This window comes from Carassius carassius, chromosome 12 (assembly GCF_963082965.1).
Source record: "Carassius carassius chromosome 12, fCarCar2.1, whole genome shotgun sequence".
Lineage (NCBI taxonomy): Eukaryota > Metazoa > Chordata > Actinopteri > Cypriniformes > Cyprinidae > Carassius > Carassius carassius.
In genome coordinates this window covers 7532732-7551408 of record NC_081766.1, presented here as the reverse complement: position 1 = coordinate 7551408, position 18677 = coordinate 7532732, and the positions used below count along the sequence as shown (strand labels likewise).

The 18677-nt window shown below is 37.2% G+C and overlaps 2 protein-coding genes across 3 annotated transcripts; both read left to right on the top strand.

Moving 5' to 3' along the window:
• The first annotated feature begins 1363 nt into the window (after positions 1-1363).
• On the top strand, positions 1364-1814 carry LOC132155389 (E3 ubiquitin/ISG15 ligase TRIM25-like). The gene has a single exon (XM_059564251.1). It carries the CDS (start codon positions 1377-1379, stop codon positions 1812-1814), a length of 438 nt encoding a protein of 145 aa, XP_059420234.1. The 5' UTR covers positions 1364-1376.
• Positions 1815-8892: 7078 nt separating this feature from the next.
• LOC132154615 (cytochrome P450 7B1-like) lies at positions 8893-18264 on the top strand. 2 transcript variants are annotated; one of them, XM_059563249.1, is made up of 6 exons: positions 8893-9282; positions 11770-11906; positions 14247-14849; positions 16733-16939; positions 17061-17239; positions 17872-18264. In XM_059563249.1, the coding sequence occupies exons 1-6, from the start codon at positions 9209-9211 to the stop codon at positions 18187-18189; spliced, it is 1518 nt and encodes a 505-aa protein (XP_059419232.1). In that variant the 5' UTR covers positions 8893-9208; the 3' UTR covers positions 18190-18264. The 2 variants fall into 2 exon arrangements, with proteins under 2 accessions (XP_059419232.1, XP_059419233.1); XM_059563250.1 differs by lacking the exon at positions 8893-9282 and adding an exon at positions 9697-9943.
• Positions 18265-18677: the final 413 nt, after the last annotated feature.

The following is an 18677-nucleotide window of genomic DNA, read 5'->3' as shown; positions in this document are numbered from 1 at the left end:
GTTATAAAAGGAGGAAAGAAGCGCTTTCATTGTGTTCTTGTTAGCAATGGTTACCTCCAAAGAAAAACATGCAGCCATCATCACTTTCACAAAATGGCCTCACATGCAAGGAAATGGCTCCTGAAAGAACCATTTACCAGTTCATCAAGAGGCTCGACTGGTGTGAAGAAGTCTTCAGGACATCTGTGTCCAGCAAGCGCCAGGACCTCCTGATGAGTCTACGGAATCGTGTCACCAGCAGTGCAGAGCTTGCTCAGGGATGGCAGCAGGTTGGTGTGAGAGAATCTGCACACACAGTGAAGCCAAGACTTTTGGACAATGACCTGGTGTCAAGAAGGGCAGCAAAGAAGCCACTTCTCTCCAAGAAAAAACCTTGAGGACAGACTGAAATACAAAACTGAAGTACAAGAATTGGACAGCAGAAGACAGGTATGGGATTGAAATCCGGGAGTTGCCTGGCCACATATCCAAAATTTCAATGTAATGATCTTCGAGCCACTTCTTTATCACTCTTGCTTAGTGACATGGTGCTCCATCATGCTGGAAAATGCACGGATCACCAATTTGCTCATGGATAGTTAGAAGAAATCGCTTTTCCAGGACGTTTTGATACCATTCTTTATTTATGGCAGTGTTTTTGGGCAGAATTATGAGAGAGCCCACTCTCTTAGTTGAAAAACAACCCCACACATGGATGGTCTCAGGATGCTCACTGTTGGCTTATCACAGGACTCATGATAGCGTTCACCTTTTCTTCTCTGAACAATCGATTTTCCAGATGTTGCAAACAGTCAGAAGGGAGCTTCATCGGCGAAAATAACTTTGCACCAGTGGTCAGTCCTCAAAAGGCGAGTAGACAAGCAGAAGCTCACAAATTGAGATCAACTCTAAAAACTAATAAGGCAAGAATGCATCGCCATCAGTCAGGATTTGACCCAGAAGCTAATATCCAGCATGCCAGAGCGAACTGCAGTTATGAGGTTATGAAGAACAAGGGTCAACACTGTATTTCAACTTCATTTTTGCCAATAAAAGCATTTAAAACATATGATATGCTTATCATTGTTTTTCAGTATACCAAATAGAAATATGTGGATAAATTATCTACAAATACAGAAGCAGCGAACTTTGCAAAACACAAAATTTGTCACTGCCAATACTTTTGCTCATGACTGTACACTGACATGAAAAAGTGTTAGAGCACCATCTGGACGTTCAATATTGCTTTATATTTTTCACAGTTGCTGAACTTGTGGACCTTTTTATTGTGAACAGTTTCCACCTAATAGCCTACAGGCCTACATGTCTCTCTTAACACAAAACCAGGGAGTGTAACAGTTCAATGTATTTGTTTATTTGTATCTACACACTGTAAAATGGCAGAATCCAGTGTTTCTTTGACTCTGGATGAGTTCAGCTGTTCAGTCTGTCTGGATCTACTGAAGGATCCAGTGACTATACCCTGTGGACACAGTTACTGTATGAGCTGTATTACAAACTGCTGGGATCAGGATGATCAGAAAGGAGTCTACAGCTGCCCTCAGTGCAGACAGACCTTCACTCCAAGACCTGTTTTAGGTAAAAACACCATGCTGGCTGAAGTGGTGGAGAAACTCAAGATGACAAAACTCCAAGCTGCTCGTTCTGCTCAATGTTACATTGGATCTGGAGATGTGGAGTGTGACGTCTGTACTGGGAGAAAATATAAAGCCATCAAGTTCTGTTTGCTGTGTCTGGAATCTTTTAATTTTGAACGTCATGAAGAATCTTGCTCTGGAAAGCGACACAAAGTACCGATACAGTTGGAGAATTAAAAGAGATGATCTGTCCTCAACATGATAAACTGAAGTAAATTTTCTGTCGCACTGATCAGTGCTGTATATATGTTATACACTGTAAAAAATTGACTGTAAAATTTACAGTAACTTACTGGCAACTTTGGTTGCCAGTAAGATTGTAAAATTTCCAAGATTACTGTAAATCATTAACTACAATTGTACTGTAAAATTTACAGTAACTTACTGGCAACTTTGGTTTCCAGTAATACTGTAAAATTTCCAAGAGTACTGTAAATCATTAACTACAATTGTACTGTAAAAAACACAGCACACTGCCTTATATATGCTGTACATTTTTTACAGCTGTAACTAAAATTAAAGTCAAAATGTTTATGAATGCAAGTGAAATTACAAGAGCAACAATGAACTTACATGTACTGCTATACATTTTACAGTAAATTAGAGCATTTGATGTGGAATTCAATTCACTATTTGTTTGCTGTAAGTTAAAGCATTTTTGTCAAATAAAACTCACAATAACAGGTTCATTAACAAAAAATTTATTGTAATGGCTATTTAACATAACCAGATTCCAAAATGTAGTCAGTGAAACAATAATAATAAAAAAGGAGATTGCACATTAAATGCAAGGCTTTAGCCTTTATTTATATAACAAATTTATTTTATTTAAAAGATAGTTCACCCAAATAGCAAAATTATGTCATTAATAACTTACCCTCATGTTGTTTCAAACCCGTAAGACCTCCGTTTATCTTTGAAACACAGTTTAAGATATTTTAGATTTAGTCCGAGAGCTCTCAGTCCCTCCATTGAAGCTGTGTGTACGGTCTACTGTCCATGTCCAGAAAGGTAAGAAAAACATCATCAAAGTAGTCCATGTGACCTCAGAGGGTCAGTTAGAATTTGTTGAAGCATCGAAAATACATTTTGGTCCAAAAATAGCAAAAACTACGACTTTATTCAGCATTGTCTTCTCTTCCGTGTCTGTTGTGAGAGAGTTCAAAACACAGCAGTTTGTCATATCCGGTTTGCGAACGAATAACTGTAGATCCATCACTGAGTACACTGACTGAACTGCTGTGAAGAGAGAACTGAAGATGAACACCGAGCCGAGCCAGATAGCGAACAATAGACTGACTCGTTCTCGAGTCAAGAACTGGTTGCATCGGTTTTCGGATCACCAGTAGTTCTTTCGGACAGTTTGATTCAATAAACCAGTTAAAAAAACTCCCACCGGTTCTTTTGCGCTCGACCTAATGACTTCATTTGCGATGATTGCCCTTGATTCAAGCCTTTGGTTTACCGCGCTCATAACACTAGCACCGAATCAGTTCAGAATCAATCATCAAAAGAATCAGTTCGGTTCAGGCGCTCTGTGTGTCAGTCTGCTTCACACTGAATCACACATGCGCAGTATCATCAGCTCCTTTGGTTCTCAAATCGGACGCGTCTGACAGAAACGGTTCTTTACTCGTGAACGAGTCAGTCTGTTGTTCGTTATCTGGCTCGGCTCGGTGTTCATCTTCAGTTCTCTCTTCACAGCAGTTCAGTCAGTGTACTGTTTGAGTAAATGAATTACTCCGGGATATTGGTTTGTTTTAACTCAGAGGGAGTGTCAGCCACATTAAACAAGTTAACAGCTTAAGTCATTTGTGGATTAATGTGTATTAGAGATGCGAACTGTTTAAAACGATTCAGTTCGATTTGGTGAACTGAATGATTCGTTCGTGAACTGGATATCCAGCTGCTTTGTTTTGAACTCTCTCACAACAGACACTGAAGATAAGACAATGCTGAATAAAGTCGTAGTTTTTGCTATTTTTGAACCAAAATGTATTTTCGATGCTTCAACAAATTCTAACTGACCCTCTGATGTCACATGGACTACTTTGATGATGTTTTTCTTACCTTTCTGGACATGGACAGTATACCGTACACACAGCTTCAATGGAGGGACTGAGAGCTCTCGGACTAAATCTAAAATATCTTAAACTGTGTTTCAAAGATAAACGGAGGTCTTACGGGTTTGAAACAACATGAGGGTAAGTTATTAATGACATAATTTTGCTATTTGGGTGAACTATCCCTTTAACATAACCCGATTCAAAAATGTATTTGGAGAAACAATGAAAAAAAAAAAAAAGGATATTGCACATTAATTGTAAGGCTTTAGCCTTGGAAAAAACCTCGAAGAACAGCAGCACTTTAATATTAACTATGCAGTGCACACATTGCTAAAGTGATTGTTCTCAAGTCATAAACTAAAGAAATGGTCTGAACTGTGCCTACCTTAAAGGCAAGAATACTGTATGAACTTGGAAATCAGGTCAGTCTCTGGTATCAATTCTATTGGAATACTTTAAATGACAAGCCATTCAAAGTCCATTAGTTAACACAACAGTATGCATACATGTGGGTTCATTCCATGCATTTTCTTGTCTCACTTTCCATCAGTAACTTTTGATCCAGTTTCCAGGTTGATGCCCACAAGTCCTCTGTGGGAAAAAAAACACACACACCATCTAATTATCAAAAACATTATAAACTTAAAAATAAAATACAAAATTACTCTGACAATTCAAATTACATTTAATTTCAATAAAGAGTTAGGGTCATTTAATTTTATAGAAATTAATGTAAAAACATTTTGCGTTCCATGTTTACAATAAACAAAATGTATAGATTATATTATAATACAGATTTAAAATAGCATCTTTCATTGTTATTTTAGTCATTATAATAATTTTTTATTTTCTATATGGTTTTTGCATTGTTTGTAGCATTTGAATTATTTGCATATTTATAATAGATCATTTGCTACAGTTGTGCTATACGTAACTGCTATACTCTTGGCATTCTACTCTTGCTAATTGAATCCAGGTGATTATTCTTAAATAGTCTACAACACAAAAGAGTGAATGTTTGCTGGAATGGAAGTACTGAAGAAAAGCAACTTTAAGCATCTGCTTGTGCTTGTCAAGTTTTTAATCCAGGTGCACCTTGCACTTTTTAGTAACATGCCGTGAATAAAATAATTCTCTATTCAGTATGTGGTTAGCAATTTTTTGTTGTTCATTTGAAAACTTTTCCATAAAAAAAATCTAATTTAGATAAACTATCCTAAATTGAAAACCTAAAAAAAAAAAAAGTTCAAGTAACAAATACTAAGTAAGATTATATGCTCTGAAATACCTCTGAATAAATTCCAGCGTGCATGCAGCGTCATCCTGATAAGCAAGATTTAAGTTGTAATAGGTCGCAAACAATGCTGCCAGGCCCTCAACAAATGCCTCTGAAAATGGGCCCAGGACAACTTCCCTCTCGACGGACAACATCCACTTGCTTGGGGTCATGGATTCACCTACAAAAAATAAAATAAGAATATGGCAGGGCAGGGCATAGATTAATAAGTGTTGTATAGCTCATGTTAAAGGGATAGTCTGAAAAGAATTAAATGAAGTGAAAATTACCATGATTTACTCATGCTATCCTAGGAGTAAATTACATTAGTTACATAAAAAAAAAAAAAAAAAATGTCCTAGCTCTTCTCAGCTTTATTATTGTAGTGAATGACAGGCAAGATTTTGAAAGCCCCAAAAGTGCATCCATCGATCATAAAAGTACTCCATATGGCTCAGGCCTTCTGAAGTGAAGCGATGCATTTGTTTAAGAAAAATATCCATGTTTAAAACCATATTAATTAATCCTTTCCTCTGGTAATTCAAGCAAAGCAAGCTTTTCTCTCAGTTTGCTAGAGAAAATATGACTGCCCAATGTCATGGATGTTTTGAAATTCTTCAACAATGCCTTGAATGGTAGACTCAGGCAATAGCAATTTAACTTGCAGTTTCAGATAGAAGAGGGTTACATTTCTTAGAAAAAGCGATTTATCCACAACTTCAGAAAGATTTTGATCTGCAACTTCTAATCTCTCAGTCTTGAGACACATCTGAAACTGGGGTTTCCATGGTCATAGCAGGATCTATCACAACATTTTATATGTCCGTGATACATGTGATGCAAATGTAGATCTCACCTTAAATGTCCTGTTGCAACCAAATGGGCACCGGATCTCCAGACCTGACTGAATATGGCTCTTTAAATGAGACAAAAGCTGTGTTAGGGTCCCACACTGAACTTCACAAATGTCTTCATGGCATTTAAATGTTTTATCACACATCTGTACCTGATGCTCTTTAGCAGCAGACTGGTGATGGTAAACACTATTTAACTGCATAAAACCAACACAATCAAGTTAAAAGCTTAAAACGTTTAAAAGCTTACATGTCTACTACCAACAACAATGTAAAATAATTTTATACCGAGCAGTTTTCAAAAATTTTATAGTAAAATAACAGCCAGGCCACACTTTAATGGTGAAGAAAATATAGACAGCTGAGCTAATCGTTAATCTGTGACGACTCATCAAGCAAATTTATCATAAAATTAGACAAATAATATAGATTATCCATTTTGCAACGTGGATGTAAAAGGATTCCATATTGTAGATGTAACACACCTTGACTCGCTTTCATTAGAGATCCTCCTCCTCCGGTAACCATAGAGCACGAGGTGAGCGCGAAAATTGAGTGCTGGTGATGATGACGCAAGCGCGTGGAAAGTCCCAGCTTCTTCTTTTTTGGTGTTTATTGGCGGTTGGCAACCTAGCTTATTGGTGCATTATCGCCACCAACTGGAATGGAATATGGCTCAAGTTGTTTGCTTTTATAATTTATACAAATTTAAATAAACATAAAAACCAAACAATGGAAAGTCCCAACTCCCAAGATGTCCACTGAAGATGACGAAAACTTCTGCAACTGTTTTTTTCTTTTTCTTAAAAAAGCATTTACTGCAGAAGTCATAGGAACATGCAATAACAGTGATCTACCTTAAAAAAACACACAGTATATTATTGGACCTCTAAAATTCACAGCAATTATGTATGCTCCTACATGGCAAAATACAGTAATGCTGTAAAATTAAAAACACAGTAGACTATTGTAAATATTTACTGTAAAAACTACAGCAATTTTTAACAGTGTATGTGTATGGTAGATGAACACAAAAACCACAAGAGCATGTTTTACAGAGATTGTGTTTCTATCAAATGTTTCTGTGTCTTTAGATGGTGTTTCTCTTGTTACTTTGTGGCTGTGTAGAGTTTTCAGTCTCTCTCTGTTCCTCCTGGATCTACAGACTTGCCCAGCATCACTGTCAGTTCTCATCTCTCTTTTGATGATATTGGAAAATCTGTGTCTGATCTAAGAGAGAACCTAGAGCATTTCTGTAGATAGGAAGAAAATAAAGATATCTGCTAGAGGAAAAAATGGACACGCATGCTTTCTGAAATTCATAGTCAAATATCAATCAGTTTAAAATGAAATAAAATGAACATGGAATTGTTTAAATGTTTTCACCAAGGATGTCTGTTGGTTTCTTTAGTGAGATACATGCAGATCATTCCCACTTATGAATATGAGAGCAGGAAGGAGTTCCTACAATGTAAGACAATGTGACAAGATGAGTCCACACACACACACACACACACATACACACGCACAGAAACAAGCTGTACATTTAAACACTGTGAAGAACACATGTACACTGATGAATCAAATAAGTATTCGAATCTAGATTTAGATCTAGGTTTTGATAGTGACTGACTGTTAAGTTGCACTAGAACTACAGCTTAAAAAAACATGAAACTATGAATTTCAGCTAGCATGTTGTATTATTAATTAAAATTCAGATGATTCAGATTATTGATTTTATATTCTTTGCCCATCAGATTTCCAGCGATTTCCACTGGACCCAAACACACACATAAAAACACTTTTATCTGTCTGAAGGGAACAGACTGTTCACCGAAACTCAGATAAACCAGCCATATCCTGATCATCCAGAAAGATTTAATGCTTACCTTCAGGTGTTGTGCAGAGAGAGTGGGTGTGGATGCTGTTACTGGGAGGTTGGATGGACCAGATATAGATGGTTGAGTATATCAGTGTCATATAAGAGCACTGGAAGGAAGGGAGATTGTGCTGCAAGTAGAATTGAAGCTAATAATCATTCCTGGTCTTTAATGTGCTTTATTGACAAATGCAACTTCTGGCACAGTAATGTAATGAGATGACTGCACTCCCTGTAGTTCCCTGACCCTCTGTCCACACCACATTCACTCAGCCTCTCTGTGCTGGATTCTGGATAGATTCAGGAATAGGTGTGAGACTGTTTGATCCTTAACGTAAATGGTATCGAGACTCTTCCAATAATAATCCCATATCACAGGGTTTGAGTTCCAGATTAATATAATGGTTGTAGATTGGGGAAGAAAATATGAATAACTTAAAATAATTCATGCCATGTATTTCTCCTGTGATTGTGTAAGGCTGATAATGTTATGTTGTTTACATTATTTTACCTGGGGGTTCAGTGCCTTGCCCAAGGGCACTTCAGCCATGGGTATTGAGGGTGGAAGAGAGCACGGTTCATTCACTCCCTCCCACCTACAACTCCTGCCAGCACCAAGACTCGAACCTGCAACCTTCAGGTTACAAGTCCAACTCTCTAACCATTAGGCCACAGCTGCCAAAAACAGTCTTCTGAGTTGTGAGTCTTCTGAGTGTTTCTTTACTGGCAGCACTGAAAAAGTACCACAGAACAGGCCAAAAGAGGGAGCTTTATGTGTGGAGCACTGCTGGCAGGCATACATACGTACACCCACACACACACTGAGTAACAGACTGTGGGAAGAAAGAAAGATATTTTGTACAAAGAGAATCCTTCTGTTTCCAATTAGGCACTAGCAGAATTTCCCCTGGGCCTCAGCAAACACAGAGGCCAAAAGATGACTTATAATTATTTCATTTTGTAAATGTAAAAAATAATTTGTAAGCATATATAAAACAATAACCAATGTATATTTTCATTATTAGGTAGGCATTTTTTTATATTTGAATCACTATATCTATCTAACTATTTATTTGTTTGTTTTTAACAGGACTAAGTCAAGAAGAGGTGTGTCTTCAACATGCTGCTGCGTGCAAATCTGGCAATAAACAGTGGTGGCTCTGGTTAGGTCTCCCATACTCCTCTGCTGTGCGTGTATGTCACAAAAGCTTGAGTGGGCTAAGTAGTTTAGTAATACCAGTATGTTGAGCAATGTTTAATTGTCATTGAGCGATCTCCATTGGGTGGGACTTTCTGAATATCTTGGACACTCGCATTCGTTCTTGTATTATTCCCTCATCTCTCATTGGACTCTAATGTTTAATTAGTGCGGTGATTATAAGAATTTTTTACATTTTAAAGTAACTTTCGCGTGAAGTAGCTACATCGTGGAGCCTTTTTTCGGACCAGTCTTCAAGTTTTTTTTCTTTCTTTTTTCACTCAGAGGCTCTTAAATAATGGAGTGTTTATTGACGATCTTTCTGGGCTTTATCTGCGTGCTGCTGTTCTGCGTGTTCTGCAGTCGCAAGCGGTGAGTTTTCTGACTCTATTTTGCTGCTTGTTGTCATGATGTAGCCGATGTTTATTCGTTGTAATACGAATGAATACGTTATTTAAATCAATCTTTGTTTAATTGTGCTTATGTGTCTAATAATATTATTTATAGGCATTGATGGTTCCATTAACAACTTTTTACTTCTACTGAACCTTTCCTTTCCACAGAAGAAATGTTCTCTAGATTATTAAAATGTCATTCACGCTGTAACACGGTTCTTTCATAAACTGTTTACTAAAAATGTTTGGATCTGGTTCGCGAGATCCACTTTCCTGCAGAGTTTAGTTATAACCCTAACCAAACTCACCTGAGTTTGCTAATCAATGTCTTCAGGATTGTTTGTAAACCACAGGTAGATTTTTTTTAAATTAGGACTGGAGTTAAACTCTGTAGGAAAGTGGATCTCGCGAGCCAAATTTGTGGATCGCTGTTCTATGGCATTACTGCTAACCCCCTCGTCTTTTAGAACCTTATTTTAAGAGTGTACCCGTTATAATCGCCATTCAAAGCCGCGTTGGCAATTAAGTGTATGCTAGGTTCATATGAGTAATTCCCACTTTACCGCAGGACTGAGAGCTTGTTTACTCTCAATTCACCTCAGAAACTGAACCTTTCACTGGAAGGTTTCCAGTGATGGGTCGCTCGACAAGAATTTTTTTCGAAGAGTTCGAACCGATTCAGTGACTCGTTTACGCCGCCTCGTTGTTCTCTAAAAAGTTCCAGTCAAGACATATGTATAGGTATTATTTTATTATATGTTATTTATAAAGATGTTTATAATTTAATCGGTTCCATTTCCATTTGTTACAGTCATGTAACATATAAATATGAAGTAATAAATAATATATCATTACTCGTTACTCGTTTCCCAAAAGCATCGTATCTGAAGTAGATCGAACTAGGGACCATGCGTAGTGATTCAAAACCGCTTTGTTTGCATGTTGAAACAAGTATTAGAACATATCTGAAGCACGCTTCGTGTAGCCTATTACAATAGGAGTGTAAAGTTAACCTGAAAATTTGATATCTGAGGTGTAGCTCTGTTTTTACCTTGCTTCTCTTACTTTGTTCCAGGTAATCTATGCCTGTCTTTTCAATAAGGTTGTTTGCTCAGTGTATCAATGTTCATTGTTCATGTACTTAACAGATGGTCAGAGGGTTTATTTTATTCTTTTTTTTTTTTTTTTTTTTTTTAATTATTATTATTATTATTAATCGTGGCCTAATGGTTAGAGAATCGGACTGGCAATCGAAAGGTTGTGAGTTCAAGTCTCGGGCCGGCAGGAATTGTAGGTGGGGGAGTGCATACAGTGCTCTCTCCATCTTCAATACCACGACTTAGGTGCCCTTGAGCAAGGCACCGAACTCCCAACTGCTCCCCTGGCGCCGCAGCATAAATGGCTGCCCACTGCTCCGGGTGTGTGTTCACAGTGTGTGTGTGTGTGTGTGTGTGTTCACTTCTCTGTGTGTGTGCACTTCGGATGGGTTAAATGCAGAGCACAAATTCTGAGTATGGGTCCATGGCTGAATGTCACGTCACTTTCTCACTTTCACTTTCTTTCACTTTCTTTTTTTTTTTTTACCTGCTTCTGTGCTGAGGCTTTGTCAGAGAGTTAGAGATTTAACCCACTATATGGGCTTCATTGTTTTATTGTTCATTCACTATATGTGCTGCAGTGTGTTTTCTTTATTCAGTTATCAAGCTGCAATCTCAAAAGGAGGTTTAAAGAACTAATTCCCAAAGGGCCATCCCGTTTTTTTCTGGTTAGCCTCGGAAAATTAGGCCATGGAAGATGTACATTAGCAGTAGATCACAGAAGTTATCACACAGTATTCTCAGTAAATGAGTCTTGGCTTTGTCATTTAAAATAGTATTAGCATTTAAAACAAACTGAAATTTTTATTTGACTTTCTAACTTTAGCACTCACTATTCTAATTCAATTCTTAAAAAAAAAATCTAACTACCCTTCTAATCTTTTTGTATTCTATTTTCTTTTCATTTATTATGCAATTGTGTGTGTGTGTGTGTGTGTGTATGTATATATATATATGTATGACCTCTAACACTAGCTTGCTCTATTCTTTTTCTATTCTATCTGTTTCTTTTTAATTATTATATTATTTAAAATCCCTTGCTACATGTACTGTGTTAAACTAACTGAGACTCGTTCTAGCACTTATATATCATTGCTCTTTTTGTTGTTTTTGATTGCTTTCTCTGTCCTCATTTGTAAGTCGCTTTGGATAAAAACGTCTGCTAAATGAATAAATGTAAATGCAACAAAGAATTGTTTAGCACACTTATACCACTGCTTTACCACAGAGAACATTATTAAGAGAGCAGGTGACCTATATGGTTGGGGTTTGTCTGAGAGAGTATTTTATAATGCCATAGAATGGCAGTCTCTCAGACATTGTTGAAACGAGCATGTAAAAAAAAACATTGTGTGTGCATTTTACAGGAAGGATGGTGAGCCCCCTCTGATTAAAGGCTGGATTCCATTCCTGGGGAAAGCTCTAGAATTCAGAAAAAACTCTCAGCAGTTTCTTTCACAACTGCAGCAGGAGCATGGAGATGTTTTTACTGTACTTATAGCAGGTATATGAAAAATGCACATTCATTTACTTAGCAATATTTATTTGTACACATCATTTTTCCAAATGAGAATGTCTTCTGACTTCTAACAAAATGAACATTGCCATATTTTGCTAAATTTTGTGCACACCGGTTTCCTTTTGCTCCTCCTCTCAGACGCAATGTTGTTTTGCAACACATGCTCACATAGTTATGGTCATTAAAAAGATCCTAAAAAGGATACTGCGAGAATAGCGATTTTGAAAAGTTGACAAATAACACAGACCTTTTTAATTATTAATATTATTATTACAACCCGAATTCCGGAAAAGTTGGGACGTTTTTTAAATTTAAATAATATGAAAACTAAAAGACTTTCAAATCACATGAGCCAATATTTTATTCACAATAGAACATAGATAACATAGCAAATGTTTAAACTGAGAAAGTTTACAATTTCAGCACAAAATGAGCTCATTTCAATTTTGATTTCTGCTACAGGTCTCAAAATAGTTGGGACGGGGCATGTTTACCATGCTGTAGCATCTCCTTTTCTTTTCAAAACAGTTTGAAGACGTCTGGGCATTGAGGCTATGAGTTGCTGGAGTTTTGCTGTTGGAATTTGTTCCCATTCTTGCCTTATATAGATTTCCAGCTGCTGAAGAGTTCGTGGTCGTCTTTGACGTATTTTTCGTTTAATGATGCGCCAAATGTTCTCTATAGGTGAAAGATCTGGACTGTGGGCAGGCCAGGTTAGCACCCGGACTCTTCTACGACGAAGCCATGCTGTTGTTATAGCTGGAGTATGTGGTTTTGCATTGTCCTGCTGAAATAAACAAGGCCTTCCCTGAAATAGACGTTGTTTGGAGGGAAGCATATGTTGCTCTAAAACCTTTATATACCTTTCAGCATTCACAGAGCCTTCCAAAACATGCAAGCTGCCCATACCGTATGCACTTATGCACCCCCATACCATCAGAGATGCTGGCTTTTGAACTGAACGCTGATAACATGCTGGAAGGTCTCCCTCCTCTTTAGCCCGGAGGGCACGGCGTCCGTGATTTCCAACAAGAATGTCAAATTTGGACTCGTCTGACCATAAAACACTATTCCACTTTGAAATAGTCCATTTTAAATGAGCCTTGGCCCACAGGACACGACGGCGCTTCTGGACCATGTTCACATATGGCTTCCTTTTTTGCATGATAGAGCTTTAGTTGGCATCTGCTGATGGCACGGCGGATTGTGTTTACCAACAGTGGTTTCTGAAAGTATTCCTGGGCCCATTTAGTAATGTCATTGACACAATCATGCCGATGAGTGATGCAGTGTCGTCTGAGAGCCCGAAGACCACGGGCATCCAATAAAGGTCTCCGGCCTTGTCCCTTACGCACAGAGATTTCTCCAGTTTCTCTGAATCTTTTGATGATGTTATGCACTGTAGATGATGAGATTTGCAAAGCCTTTGCAATTTGACGTTGAGGAACATTGTTTTTAAAGTTTTCCACAATTTTTTTACGCAGTCTTTCACAGATTGGAGAGCCTCTGCCCATCTTTACTTCTGAGAGACTCTGCTTCTCTACGACAAAGCTTTTATAGCTAATCATGTTACAGACCTGATATCAATTAACTTAATTAATCACTAGATGTTCTCCCAGCTGAATCTTTTCAAAACTGCTTGCTTTTTTAGCCATTTGTTGCCCCCGTGCCAACTTTTTTGAGACCTGTAGCAGGCATTAAATTTTAAATGAGCTAATTAAGTGGATAAAAGTGTAAAATTTATCAGTTTAAACATTTGCTATGTTATCTATGTTCTATTGTGAATAAAATATTGGCTCATGTGATTTGAAATTCCTTTAGTTTTCATTTTATTAAAATTTAAAAAACGTCCCAACTTTTCCGGAATTCGGGTTGTATTTTGTACTTTTTTAGGTAGTTGCTATATAATTCTAATTGATCGTTTAGACCTGCCTTTTCCAAAAGCATCGTATCTGAATTAGATTGCATTGTGAACTGGTTTAAATTATTTATTGAAAAGATTCAACTCAAAATAATTATTCATTCACGAATCAGATATTGCGATTTTGGAGCACAGATCTTATTGATTCAAAACCGCTTTGTTTGCATGTTGAAACAAGGATGTGGGTAATTGCTAGGTGGTTGTTGACTAACTTACTGCCCCTTCTTTAAGTTTTATTTTATTTTATCCACTTGAGAATTTTCTGTCAGTAGCAACTTTTGGCAAAGGCAAGTTACAAGTTGTGGATCAGATTATGAATAATAGTGATGTCATTAAAAAAAAAAACTAAACTCATGCAAAAATTAATATTATATATACCTGATCATGTTTGTGTATTTCTTTAGGAAGGTACATTACATTCATAATGAATCCTTTTCTTTACCCGTCTGTGATCAAACATGGGAAACAGTTGGATTTCCACAAGTTTTCAGACAGTGCAGCATCCAGGTCATTCAATTACACACCAGTACAGAGTGGCCTCTTCCCTGGAATGAGTGACCACATCCAGCGGAGTTACAGTCTGCTGAAGGGGCCTGACCTCGACCTGCTCACGTCCAGCATGATGACAAAATTGCAGCAGGTCCTGCGATGCCGTTTTCTGTCCAGTGAAGAGTCTGGGTCTGATGGAGATTGGCAAGAGACAGAACTATATGAGTTTTGTAAATGCGTAATGTTTCGGACCACATTTAACACTCTGTATGGACATTCAGAAAAACTTTGTCTGGATCAGCTGCGAGAGGACTTTGAGAAGTTTGATGGCATTTTCCCTTTACTAATGGCCCGTGTGCCCATCGCATTGCTGGGAAAAACCAAAGAGATTCGTGAGAAGCTAATAAGATTTTTCTACCTTCAAAGAATGGAAGAATGGAGGGGTCCATGCAAGTTCATACAGAAACGAATGGAGCTGTTCCAGCAGTATGACACGCTTCAGGAGAGAGATAAAGCAGGTGACTCTCCCACATATACACACTTACACACACAAAATAAAATCTGAAATTATTGTTGAGTGTGTTTCTAATGGTAAATGTCCCATATGTAGAAATATATAAATTTTGCCATCATGACATGAAGAACCCTGGTCTTCCGATTTTGTGCACCAAAATAAATGATTTAAATACTAATTAAATACCAGAATTCTCACAAAAGAAGCGTTCACACAGACATTTTAATGACTTTTTATAGTAGTTATAAAGGCAGCATAAATTTAGTCCTTAACCATGTGTTAACCTAAAACACTAAGGCCCGGTTTCACAGACAGGGCTTAGACTAAGCCAGGATTAGACCATAGATCAATTAGGACATTTAAGTAATTTTTATAAACATGCTTACAAAAAAACATTACCAATGTGCATCTTAAAACTAAAAAGCCACTTATATATTTTTAAGATCAGTCAGTGCAAGTTTATTTCAGTGGAAACAGCTCAGACTTACATTTTAGTCTAGGACTAGTCTTAAGCCCTGTCTGTGAAACCAGGGGTAAATGATTAGAAATATTTAATTAAATTAAATTGAATGTGTATGAATGTAACTACACTTTGTCTTCTGAACAGTCAGTAACTACACAGTAGCCACAGTAACTAACTACACAGTTAAGTCTCACAGTTAGTTGTAATCTGTATGGTTTTGATTCAATAAAATGAATCTGTTCCATAGATGCATACTCTTCACCTTTCTGTGAAAATTCACCTTTTTAAGATCAAAATAGGTATTCTGTACCCGCTCGAAGTCACTCGCTTTCAACTCTCCTGTATGTTTTTGTGTGCGTGCTCTGGTTATTTTCAATTACAAAGTCAAAAGTTTCTATTTACAATATGTTTTCAGCGTTGAGTTTTGTAGCCAATCACAGGCATCTCGTATGAAAGAAATGGCCAGTCAGAGGTGTTTACTGTAGGTTAGCTCTGATCTAATTTTTGTTTTTGCAATTTTTCGTATTTCTACCTACATACAGATCTTTCATGAATGAAAGTAAAAAATTTTAAGTGAATTTTGGCAGAGTTAGAAGTTAGAAAACAATAATAAATGCTTTAAATTATTAGAATTGTTTAAAAAAATGTAAGGGGGGGGGGGCTCCTCTTTGTCACCACCCATGATGAGTTTGCATCCCTGCAGTCCATTAGAGCCATTGGTTCAGGTATTGGACTTTAATAGTTACGTTGTATGTTTTGTTCTGCAAATTGGGAATAAAACATTACTAAAATAATATTGGTCAATAAAAAGTAATATATCGTTTTTTCAGTTTGAATAGTGTTGTATCTGATGGATTCATCTCATAATTGCATCACACAGCCCAAACATGTAAAATGGGAACTTTATTCAAACAATTGGTATTTTAGTATTATTTATATTAGTGTTTTTTTATTTATATTTATATTTATATTAGTGGTGTGTGTGTGTGTGTGTGTGTGTGTGTGTGTGTGTGTGTGTATTTTTATATATATTCCATGTAGCTGCCAGAATTTATATAAATTCTGGTTAATGTCAGATATTATTGCTGATTTGACACGCTTTACTGAATCATAATTTTGACAAACTGCTTTAGAGTTTTTGGTGCTTCCCCATTCAAGTGTGAAAGACTTGCGCATACATGCCTGTTCCCCATTCATTAAATTCCTGCCCTAGGGTTTTGCCGAAATGACTCCTGACTTCTGACTAAACTGATTCATCTTAAAGGGCTTTCTGCCATCATTTTCTGTCTGAAGAAATGTGGAAGAAGGATGTGTATGAGCAGATGAGCAGTGAAGGCTCATCATGACTGTGCCATATTGGTTTGGAACAATGCCCAGTGGTTTACACACACACATAGCTTTCTTTTTTCTTTTTTTGTCTGTAGCACATCATTTTGCCATGATGTGGGCAGCAGTAGGAAACACCATCCCAGCAGCCTTCTGGTGTCTTTACCACCTCATCTCCTGCCCAGAAGCCCTTGAGGCAGTGAGAACAGAGATTATCAGTGTGGTTGGAGAGAAGAACATGAAGTTGATCTTTGAAGAGGACATCACAATCACACGACAACAGCTAGAACAGATGGTTAACCTGGGTAACATGCATATTCTTACATAGTAACCCATCAAACATATCAATTATTGTCTAAATAGTGCTTATAGCTTCAGAGTGACTATGTCAGTTTACAATGATTCAGACTGTTTTTCTCTCCACAGAGAGTTCAATAAATGAGAGTTTGCGTCTCTCCTCTGTATCAATGAACATCCGTGTGGTTCAGGAAGATTTCTGTTTGTGCCTGGGTGACCAGCATTCAATCAACTTGAGAAAAGATGACATTGTTGCTCTTTACCCAGAAAGCACACACCTTGATCCTGAAATATATGATCAGCCTCAGGTAACACGCATTTACAGCTGCTTAGGTCAGTGATTCTCAACCGGGGGCTTCAGCAATTATCATCAATGCTGAAGACAATTTTTTCTGCAATAAATTACCACTTTAAAAGTTTAGGGAGAGTATGATTTAAAAGAAAGAACAAATAGTTTTATTCAGCAGGATGTATTAAATCTATCAAAAGTTAAGACTTATGTTACAACATTTCTGTTTTTAAATAAATTTTGTTCTTAAGAATTTTCCTTTCATGGGAGAATGCTGGGCGAAATTTATTTTAGGACTTCCACAAAAATACTGAGCAACAAAAATATACTAATAATATGAATTATTATTAATAACTGAGAACCAAATCAGCATATTGTAATGATTCCTGAAGGATCATGGAAGACTGGAGCAATGACTGCTGAAAATTCAGCATCGTCATCACAGGAATAAATTACAATTTATTACTGATCCAATAAATCATAAATGACAAGAAGTCACAGTCTATGAATATTGCAATAGACAATGGGGGACTTGAAGTCAAAAAACTTGAGAATCACTGCCCTAGATCCACCTAGTTAATTAATCAACATACTATTTTCTTTTTAGAAAACGCATTTATTGAGATGTCTTGTGTGTTTGATTTCTTGTAGCGCTTCCGATTTGACCGATTTGTGGAAGATGGGAAAGAAAAAACAGATTTTTATAAATGTGGTCAGAAGGTCCGGTACTATCTTATGCCTTTCGGCTCCGGAGCCACACAGTGTCCAGGGCGTTTTTTCGCAATGAATGAGCTGAAGCAGTTTGTGTGTGTGACACTGCTCATGTGTGAAATGCAGTTGTCGAAGAACCAGCAGGAGGCAATGCTAGACAAAAGCCGTGCTGGTCTAGGAGTCATGCCACCTGTTAATCAAATCACTTTTAAATACAGAACCAAAAAACCAGGGGACAACATGAAGAGGGAGGAATGAACTGAGTGAATAGAGACTGTCTGTTTTTTTGCTTGGGTGTTTTTCTTTCATTTTTTCACAGCTATAAACTGCAGTTTGATTCAGGGTTTGATGCACTACAGTGAATAGTCTTCTATGTATATGCTACTGTTACATAATAGAAACTTTTCAAACATCTTACCTTTTAATAAATCAATTTTATATAGTCACTGGTTGTAAATAACAATTATAAACTCATAAAGTGGCAAAGACTGCACATGCAAGACAACTGATTTCATGCACTGCAGCTCATCATCTAGACCAGCGATCCTCAAATCTGGCTCGTGAGATCCACTTTCCTGCAGAGTTTAGCTCTAACCTTAATCAAACACACCTGAGTTTGCTAATCAATGTCTTCAGTATCGTTAGGAAAAAAACAGGTAGGTTTGTTTGATTAGGGTTGGAGCTAAACTTTGCAGTAAAGTTGATCTCACGAGCCAGATTTGATGAGCACTGATCTTGATATATTT